Source organism: Aethalodelphis obliquidens, unplaced genomic scaffold, assembly GCF_003676395.1.
Source record: "Aethalodelphis obliquidens isolate GAN/ISIS:26980383/991018 unplaced genomic scaffold, ASM367639v1 scaffold26, whole genome shotgun sequence".
NCBI classification, from domain to species: Eukaryota; Metazoa; Chordata; class Mammalia; order Artiodactyla; family Delphinidae; genus Aethalodelphis; species Aethalodelphis obliquidens.
Window position 1 is genome coordinate 6,651,707 of NW_020837970.1, and position 10,935 is coordinate 6,662,641.

General features: G+C 44.7%; 1 protein-coding gene across 1 annotated transcript in view; it reads right to left on the reverse strand.

The window, feature by feature from the left end:
• Positions 1 to 10,593, reverse strand: part of MYO1E (myosin IE) — a 205,057-nt gene extending 194,464 nt beyond the window's left edge. The window contains exon 1 of the mRNA XM_027123173.1: positions 10,224 to 10,593. Coding sequence (XP_026978974.1) covers positions 10,224 to 10,226 — 3 coding nt within the window. The 5' untranslated portion in view covers positions 10,227 to 10,593. The remainder of the gene's footprint in view (positions 1 to 10,223) is intronic.
• Positions 10,594 to 10,935: the final 342 nt, after the last annotated feature.

Genomic DNA, 10,935 nt, shown 5'->3' on the forward strand with positions numbered 1-10,935 from the left:
GATTAAATCTATAATCCAAAACCTCCTAACAAAGAAAAGTCCAAGACCAGATGGCTTTACTGGTGAATTCTACCAAATATTTAAGGAAGAATTAATACCAAACTTTCTCAAATTCTTCCCAAAAATAGAAGAGGAAGGAACACGTCCACACTCATTTTATAAGGCTAGCATTACCCTAGCACCAAAACCAGACAAGGACACAACATGAGAAGAAAATTACAGGCCGATATCCCTGATGAACACAGACACAAGAATCCTCAACAAATACTAGCAAATTGAATTCAGTAATACATGAAAAGGGAATTCCCTGGCGGTCCAGTGGTTAGGACTCCACACTTTCACCATTCTGGGAACTAAGATCCTGCAAGCTGTGCGGCACAGCAAATAAATAAATAATGCACGAAAAGATCATACATCACGATCAATTGGGATTTATTCCAGGGATGCAAGGATGGTTCAACATCTGCAAATCAATGCTATACACCACACGAACAAAATGGAGAAAATAAGATTGGCCATGAGTTATCCATTGCTGAAGTCCAGCAGTGAGTTTTCTCCCCATTTGTGTAGTTTAAATTTTTCCATTTAAAAAGAGGAGAAAGAGAAAATCAAAGGGAAAGATCCACAGATGAATGAATTTTTTTTGAGACCTAGGCCCAAAGCTAGGTTAATCCTACTCTGTTCACATCCTGTCGAGGAGCCTGTGGCTCACAGAATATGGAAGTGACACCAGTATGGATTCTTCTGGGAACGATAATACAATCCACAACACATGACTTTCATTCAAGACAAAAAAAGTATTTTTGTGTGTGTGAAGAATGCCTTTCTCCACATGGACAGCTCAGGGCTGGCCAGAAAGGCAGAATTAGTCAGTGAACAGCACTGTCCTGACCTGTTCCAAACAGTATTGCTCCACTGTTATATCCAACAGGCCATCCAGTCCAGTCTGGTTTGGCATGATTCACTGCTCTGGAAGCTTGGACTTAATCATGAAATGTTTATTTTTACAAACTCCCTTCAACAGAAAACAAAAGAGTTTTTTCTTCTTGTTTTTAGCTTCTGCTTTTACTTTTTTCCAGCAAAAATAGCAATTGAAAAATCATACTGAGGCTCTGTAATACAAAAGAACTACAAGTTTTAATTCCTCGTACTTTGGGAAAACAGCAGCAGATGTATCAGGAGCAGTGGGGGCTTCCGTCATACACAGGGGTTCAGAGGGCCATCCGGGAAAACTAGATTTGCGCTAAATCTATTCCTGCCTCAATGTATTCACCCAACTAGACACGATGAAAGAAAAGGTGGAGGGTAGGAACTGTGTCTGAGCCCCAGGGCAGTCCTCGCCCACACTAACCCTGACGGTAGCTATGTGACTTGCTTTGGCCAATGAGACAGTATCAACCAGGATGCAAGCAGAGGTTAAAAAAATGCTTGTGCACTATGGCTTGCTTTCTCTTTTGCAGTTCTTGGGAACCCTGTGACCACTGCTGTGTTAACAAACCAGGACTAGCCTATTGTGAAAGCGATAGGTGGCCAAGCCATCTCCACTGCCCCAACTGAACCTGGGCCAACTAACCAGCACGTGAGTGAGGCCGTCTCAGCTCATCCATCCCCAGCCAAGCCACCAGCCAACCACAAGGACCTGACGAGCCAGCCCAGCCCAGAACTTCCCAGCCAATGCACAAAATCATGAAAAATAATAAAATCTTTACTATTTAAACCACCAAGTTTGGGGTGGTTAATTATATCAAAACTTAATAGTAAGGTAAGAAAAGGTAAGAAAGGAAAAGGTAAGAAAGATGCTTAACAGATGCTGAACATCCTGGGACATAATCCCTAACGGAACTTTACATAACTCAGTGGGACTTACTATTGATTTGATTGTATGTCAACTGTCACTAAAACAACCGGACAGGGACTTCCCTTGTGGCACAGTGGATAAGAATCCGCCTGCCAACGCAGGGGGCACGGGTTCGATTCCTGGACTGGGAAGATCCCACATACCACGGAGCAACTAAGCCTTTGCACCACAACTACTGAGCCTGTGCTCTAGAGCCCACCAGCCACAACTACTGAGCCCACACACCACAACTCCTGAAGCGCACGTGCCTAGAGCCCGTGCTCCGCAACAAGAGAAGCCACCTCAAGGAGAAGCCCGCGCACCGCAATGAAGAGTAGCCCCCGCTCTCCACAACTAGAGAAAGCCCACGAGCAGCAACAAAGACCCAACGCAACCAGAAATAAAATTAAATCTTAAAAAAAAAAAAACAAACCTGACATAGACCCAAAATTGCATACTCCTTAATATTCACCTCAAGACAAGGTTTGCTACAACTCTGCGAATGATACTGTGTGGGCTTTGGAGGTTTATGAACCTCCTAAAATTAAATGAAGAATTGTGTTCATGTGGGGTTTTTTTCTTCTTAATTGTAAAAAGATGTTAAGACTATGGGGGAATAATATAAATATTTATGCCCATACTGCCCAGAATTAATGATACTATTTTCTATATTTGCTTTAGATTTTAATAAAGCAAATAAAACATTCTTAATAATGTTACAGTTAGTCCACTGACCTCAGTCCTCTCCTTTCCTCCTTCCCCCTTCAGCAGCTTGAATTTGATATCTTTCTAGTCCATCAATTCATTTTTTTAAAAGAACATATACATAAATATATACATATATGAGTATATATATCCCCGAACAATACAGATAGCCTTGTTTTGTGTTTTGACATTTTTCTTAAATGACTTTACATGTATCTTTCTACAACTTGCTTCTTCACCGCATACTACCTTTGTGAGATCTATCCATATTGATTCCCTATTATCAATAAGTCACAGACATTTATGCATTTCTTTCCTAATGGACATTTAGATTGTTCCTGTCTTTCTGTTTGGTTTTCTTGTTTTCCTTGTTATTACAAACGCTGTCAGGAAACAGGTCAATAGCTTCAGAGGGCCTCGGGGCACCCCCAAATATTAGGAATCTCTGACAATCTGATGGGAGAAAGGAGAACTACCATCATTTTGCAGACATATTTCTGCATTTGAGCATTCCCAAATCTTGAAGGCGCCATCTTTCTCATACTATGAAGTAGCTTAATAGATGCTTCTACATTTAAATCCAAAATTTCCTGTAACAAAGGTCCGTATCTAATTGGGACACTAAAACAACCGTAATTTTTTTTGTTATTGAAAATTTTTTAGAATCAGACAACGATACTGTCCAAATCGTTCTGTTACAAAGTAATATTGTGTTAACTTGCCGTCAACATCAAAAGCTGGTCACACCAATTAAATTACTAAGAGACTAATGATACGCTATCCTAATTTTTGTTTGTTTTCTGTCATGCATATAAGGACTCGAGGGCTACATTTCTTGTAGTTACCTTGTTTCCCTTATTTTCTACTTTTTAAACTAACTGAGATCAGAGAGCTTTCTAGCATGACTTTCTTTTACTTTTATGCTTGATCCCAGTGTGATATCATCTAGTCCCCAAATGTTGCGACATGCAAACATCCCCGAACAAGGAAATTAAAAAGCCCAGACTTTAAACTAGATTTAAAAAAAAAAAAAAAAAATCAACCTTGTTTTCCCTCAGGGGTATGTAAAATAATGAAGTGTTATACAGCTATCTGGACCCTGAAATTTCAAATTCAGAAATAATGTACACAATTGCTTTTGAAAGAGCATAAAGTTAGCAGACCTGGTTCATTACATACAAGTTGTATGGCCCTGAACAATTCTCTTGCCCTCACTGCACTTTGGTTTTCTTACCTATAAAATGGCAGCAAAACCCATCATTTGTACAAGAATGAGACGAAATCACCTATAAGAAAGCCCTTTGTTATTCCCTCGTCTGTGAGCACCTCATAAGCAGAGGCAGGGCTTAATTCATCTTTGCTTTTCTAGCGGTTGCCACTGTATTTGGTAAGAATTCCTGCCTATCAGGCATGTACGCTAACCTCCTTGGCAACTGCCGTGTCTTCTCCACTTTGGGGTTCAGAGCTCCTCGTCTCCAACCATTTGGGTCCTCTGACAGGGGAACTCATCGTTGCCGAGTTGCAGTCAGAGGCCTGAGCACCCACTGTTGTCACACATTTGAGTTCCAGTATCATGATCCTGGGAGAACACCAACAGTACCCACCTCAGGTCAGGACCGGGGAGTGTGGAGTGTACACCAAGCCAGCCGGTCCTGGCTTCAGACTTTACACCAGAGACAGGGCTCCATGTATCAGCAGGACAGGAGGCTGAGCAGCCCAGCACTGCTGAGGGCAGTTCTAATGGGGGCAGGAAGGAACAGTCACTGGTGCATCTGGAGGACAGTTCTCCATACAGTTAGGACTCAAGTTGGGTAATCGGGTTACATGGGATGATCATACCACCACCAAAATACGATAAATATGTTTACCAAGGAAAAGAGTTTACAAAATACATGGGGAAATACAGAACACAAATTGTATATTAGCCCCATAATTACAGCTACATAAAAATGATGTGCGTTTCGATAGTTTGGAAGGAAACCCAAAGACATGAAAAAAATTAGCACTACGGTAATGGTATTATGGTGAATTCCCCTAAATTTATTTTTTATAATCTTTTAAAGTTGATACAGTAACGCATCAAAAATAATTCACAACCTTCCATCTCCAAGCAGGCTGTTTTTGAAGGGCCCCAGAAAGAAAACTACCTGGGTCGTGCCTAGACTCTAACCCACCACCGTGGTTTGGTGGGAAAAGCCTTATTAAACTGGGATCAGAAAACCTGGATTCTGGCACCAGATCAGTCAAAACCTAGCTCTGAGACTTCCGAAGCCATTTAACCCCTCTAGATCTTTCTATGAAGTCAAGCCAAAGGATTTAGGATAGACTCTTAAATTCTCTTCTGGGCTTTCTACAATGTAGTGTATGTTTTACTTTCTACAATGCAGTGTATGATTTCAAAGTCCCATGAATGAATTTTTAACAAACACATCAGAACTCAAAACACCTAAGACAGGGTGGCCTCCTTCAGAGCAGTTCTTAGAGGACTGATTCCTGGAAGAACCACCTCCTTTTTGGTCCCCAGGGCCTAGGTTACACAATACTGCCCATGTTCAGGACCAATTTCTTCCCCCTTTGAGGCAGAATGTAACTTCAGGAAACAGCTGAGAGGGACCTTATACAAAGTCTGGTGAGTAAGATGGGTGATCAGCTGCACACTAGCATTTTAGGTCATAAAGGAAGTCAAAAAATTTTCTTAAATGGCCATTCGTAAGTGCCCTGAACAACATTAATGACAGTGTTCCCATGGTGGCAATTCAGAAAGGAGGGCTGACTTCACCTGCATATACGGTGTCGAAGCCATTGTCCCTATTTTTAGGGACGACTCTTATAGTTTTACTTCTCTGAAGTAAAGCTGTCGTAAAGATATGTAAAAAAAAAGACTTCACTAATATGCCTCCAAACCTTTCATCTCTGCCAAAATAAATTTTGAAGTTGAAATTCAAAACACAATTTGTTTACCATTTTTACAGAATGTGCTTACAAGGCCAAGCTGTTTATTTTTAATACCTTTGGCATTTAACCTTTAACCCCTTATTTGTTCTGTAAATATTAAGTCCCAGCACGGTAAAAAAAAAATTAAAATCTCACCACGGAGAAACCCATTTTAATCACATACTGATAAAAACACAAGTTGCTGCATCTTTGTTTAAAAAATAGTAGATGACTCAAAGTTGGAAAATTACGAATGTACGTAATTTCTCTAGGATCCATAATGAAGCTTTACATGTGTATAGAGGTTTCAAAATATTTCTGCTTTTTTGAAGCTGATGAAAAGAGCTTTCACAAGTTCTTACCAAGTAATGAGACCCAGTCCTCTCCTCATAGGAGAGAGGTCTCACATGAGCTCATAACATTAACACTGAAGGGCAAAAGGTTGTATTCCAAGTCATGTTTACAAAAAAGCTCATTATCTAGCCCCAAGGAGAACCCCTGAAACAGACCTCAAATTCATGAGATGCAACAGGGAAAGGAGTAATCAAAGAGGTCCACCATACAATATGGAGGTTGGGGGAGAGGGGGAGTACCTTCCCACTGGAGGGAGTTAAAGGGTTAAGAAAAAGAGAAGTTCAAGCTGAAACTAACACACCATTGTAAAGCAATTATACTCCAATAAAGATGTTAAAAAAAAAAAAAAGAAGTTCAATTTACAGGCTCACCACTCACAGCACTACCTGCACAGGTGTTGAGCTAGCTCCAAACGGTGGCAGCTGGAGGCATACCGCCCCTGTTTAATAGCTTAGCGAGTCCATGGGCTGGAAACACCAGGCAACTCCCTCTCTTAAGGGAAACGCAGTGGGAAGGTGTGCATGTGTCAGTAAAAATCGAATGCCCTTACTGGGTATGTGGCTAAAGTTCAGACTTCCGGCTGGCGAGCGAATGCAAGGAAGCACAGTGGTTCGCAGGACACCACTTTGAGATTTACAACAGGGTCGCTGCAAACAGCTGACCTGTTTGGCCTCTCAGCGATGATCAGCACCCTTTTAAAAATTGGCAGCTCTGGCCTAAAAATCTAGATTTTCAGCTTCTCCTGAAAAAGCAGACAATTTGGTAATGTGGTCAATGTCATCACAGCCTAAGGTCAAGTAATGATGGCTCTTTTGATGGGCACATGTTCTATATTTACACTCCAGAGGCCAGTCTCACCCCATCAAAAATTGTATCCTGGCCTCTGTAGACATTTGAGTTTGCAACCACTAACAAAGCTGAAATCCCCAGCAAAACTGAGGAGGAAGTGGCTTCCAGCTTCTGCAACTGTCTGCTTCCTCTGCTTCTCCATCCCCTCCATCCGTAGCCCCACTGGGCTTCCCTCCTTGCCCTGGGCTGCCAAACATTTCCTACTAGGCAGGCCCACCCACAGTGGTCCCAAGACAATGCCCTGGATTCCACTCTAGCCCTAACCCTCTACCTCTATCAAAACTTTTCTGGACTTCATCCCATTCCTTTCTGTTTTGGTTCTGTGTTGTGTTGTTTTGGCCAGGAGACTACTCACTAGAAATCTGATAAACTAATCAGCGGGAATGGACTAGGTTACCTTCGCAGAAAACATGTTTGAAATGGATTCCAGACTTTCTAAATACGTGCCATGCCTTCACCCAAAGGAACTTACCTACCTTGTAGTCAGCTGCATCAGATTTCTAAGTTCGTAAGCCTATTCCTGTGTACTATCTGCAATTTACTCACAAGTAATATGCAAGTAAGGAGACGGGGACACCTCTTGAACATATTCTGAGGTGATGGTCAAGTCACATGTACTCAAATATGTCAGTATATCTCAGTCACAAAAGCCTTATGAATCATAGTTTCTAGCTCCAAAGTATACAGCAGAGCTATACACATGGGTTCCAGTCCATTAGACAGTCCAAACTGGTCACGGCCACAGAAGTAGAACTTCCTTTGTGGCTGATGATAAAGCCACGTTCTACAAAGGAAACCTTAGATGTGTATTATTATTGATTAAAGTCAAAGGAGATTGTTGTACCCTCCTGACCAATGTATACTAAATTATAGAGACAGGCAGAGATTTTTTTGGTGTTTTCCTTTCTTTTTCTTTTTTGGTCCTTCAAGTCTAAGAAAAAAAAGAAAGACATTGCTATTGCCTGGTAGTATTCTTGGTTCTCCAAAGACGGAGAAAAATGTCCCAAAGTGAGTTTTCAGGAGGAAATATAAGGTAAACTGTAAGCTGTACACTTTGTTCATGAGTCAGAAGATGGCAATCTTCCTTATGAATCACAAATGAGTGAGCCTTGGTAGGGCCTTTAGTACAGGTGGAGAGCCTTCCTAATCTGCTACCAGATTTCCTAAGATATCTCACAGAGAGCGAGAGACAGAGAAATCCACAGTACAGGTGCCAAGGGCCTGATGAATTATATTCTCCAGGCTAACCCTGAGCCACACCCACTGGAGGCATTGCCCCTTCTCTTCCTGTTCTAAGCAGCTGAGGGATGCAGCTGGGCAGACGCAGACAGATGTGAAACACAAAATGAAGCCTCATTTGGCTGGAAGGGGATCTTACATAAATAGTAAATACTATAATAACTGAGATTGCTGACTATTTAAGCTGCTGATGCTCTGTTCTAAGGCAACTTCACACATCTAATGCACAGACTTAATTTTTCAAGCCAGCGAAGAAATGATTCATTTAATTTTTGCCAAATTACTCTAGATCCAGTAGATGGAGTGATGGCGCAGCTCCTATTTCAGGACAGCCAGCTGTTTCAACTTTTCTGTCAGGGAATCGGGGCCTCAGCAACTGTATCTGATGCACTGATAGTCTCCTGGAGGCCCACAATACGGCCATCTGTGCTGTTGGCAGGGAACATCGATAGGTAAGTCATACCCCTGTCCTTCAATAGACACCCTACACACTCTGGAAACAGCTCTTCCTTAGAACATGCCTCTTCTGCACCCACTTCACAAACCACCTACTTCAACAGCAATGGACTGAATTGAGCGTCCAGTTTCTGAGGTCCCCAGAAAAGTCATGCTACACTACTTTTTAGTCTCTCCAGCATGAAAAATGAGTGAACGAAGGGAAAGTTAATTTTCTCAAGGTACCACTCAACTATTTAAATTCAGCAAGATTTTTTAAACTCTTGACATACAACACATTTTTTTTTTTTTTAGAAATATTGAACCATGGGAAACAATTCTAGCAATTATAAAGTATTAAGATTCACATTGCTTAAGTTCAGGTAGCCAGTTAGGCAGTGGCCCCATTTAGGTAGCTCCACACACACACAGTGTAAGTAAATGGTTCTCTTTAGGGGTTCCAAAAATAATATGGGGTGGACTGACTTCTTAAACCCTAAAACTGAAAGGGAAATTTTATTTACAGATAAAGTGTCCTCTTCGGTAGACACAAGGGTGACATAACTTTGGACTAGGTGAAAAGAAAAAGCTTTGGTCAAGGATGCCCTTCTAAAGATTTTGGCTTGTTTGTTTTTAATCATTCTTTTGAATAAACACAGCACTGGATCAAGGGCTGCTTTTGAGTTTTGTGTGTAGGTTCCTATGGGCCTTTCCTAATTTCCCTCAGACTCCTGCAGGATAGAGATTTTTAAATTAGTGCTGTACCGGCTATCACTGTGACTTAGCACCCCTTTCACAGTCACTAAAAAACAACAAAAACCAATCAGAAGAGGACCAGTTCATCCACCTAAGCCGGATTATTTGAAAAGAAGCAAGTGTGGAAACTATGAAGCCTTGTAGTAGAACTTTTCCCCCCTCTGATGGACTGCCAATCTCTTCAAAATAGAGCCCTTGCTTTTGTGCTTAGGAAAGAAAAGTACACCACCCCAAAGCCCAAGGGATGCGGCTAAGGTTATTGGGGGCGGGGTAGCCGAGGCCGGAGTGAAGGAAAAGTCAGAAACGAGTCAGAGAGAGAGCCAGACACTTCCATCAATACCCAAAGCGCCAAAGGAAAAAGAACAAAAAACTCGACTTCCTCCCATGCGTACCGTTCGCTGTACACCCGGAAAGTGCCAGCCACCTCGCACTTGGGGCAAGTGGAGGAGGGTGGTGTTTACTCGGCCTTTTTGGTGCAAAGACCCTCCGGGCCGGCGCCCAGCGGAGCCCAGGCCGGCCTGGCTCCCGGCAGCCCCGGCTCCCGGCAGCCCCGCGACACCCTCGCCCGCAGCCGCCAGTCCACCGCCAGGTGCTCGCCCTACCTGGCGCCCCACTGCCTTTGTGCGGCCGCGCCGCCCCCGCCGGCGCGCGGATGCCAGCGGGACAGCTGCGGCGCTGCCGGGCGGCCGGGGGAGGAGCAGTGGTCCGCGGCGCCGGTGCAGCGGGCGGGGAGCGCGCGCACTGAGGGGCGCAGGCGGCCGCTCCCACCTTCCCAGCGGGAGGGCATTGATACCCCCCGGCGGGCCGTGCCCCTGAACGCGGATCTCCCCGCACTCCGGCTTCCGACAGCTGGCAGCCATAGCTACCCCGGCCACGAAAACTTTGGCGACGCCGAAAGTGACTTGAAAGAAAGTTTTCCTTGGCCCCTCACTCCGTCTCCCCCAGCCCCGGTTGAGCGAAAGCTGCAGGAAATAAGGGCTCGCGACGTGCCGACTCCCGCGTCCAGCTTCTCCACCCCTGGCCTCGGCAGCGCGCCCAAGGTGGGTGCCCCGCGCCCGGGCTTCCCGCCCCATCCCTGGGTCAGGCGTCCCGGGACGCCGCGCGGCCAACTCACCATGGTGACTCGCGCCGCGGTCGCGCCTCTGCCGGGTCCGGCTGCCGGGGAGCTGGGGCTGGAACGCAGTCTCCTGGGCGAACTTCAAAAGTTGGTTCCCTTCGCCAAAAACGGGCTCTCGACACCCAAGCACTCACAGGAACCAATGGGAACCCTGGGGGGACTCCATCCAGGCGGGATCGGCGGCGGTAGGTGAGGGCGAGCAGGAGGCGGCTTAGCAGGCGGGGCGCATATTGCGGAGGGCAGGGGTCCACCCGGACCGGGCGCTCGCCGCCCGCCTAGGTGAGAGCAATGCTCTCCGCGCGTCCGACTAGCTGCCCTGCCTCGCTCCTCTTCCTTCGGCCACCTTCTCCGTTCTCCTCTGGCTGAGCCTCGGCTCGGGCAGGGCAATCTGTCCATAAATGGAGAATTCAGCTCAGGCCTGACCAATCAGGGTTTGTTTTCATAGCGTCACTCCTCAGGGAAACCGTAGTAGCCAACAAGCTTGGAGCTGCTGGAGTTTCCAAAGCCCTCTGGATCCTGTAGTCCTCCTCCACGCCAGCCTCCAAAGAGCGCTGCTGACCCAGCTAGCTCCCGGTGGCATGACTTGAACTGGTAAGAAGAAAACCACTCTGTGAAAGAGAGGTAAACTTCTAAATCTTTTTTCTTTTAAACGCGAAAGTTAGAGTAAGTGTAGCTGAAGTGGTATGATTTTTCCCATAACTTTTTTTTT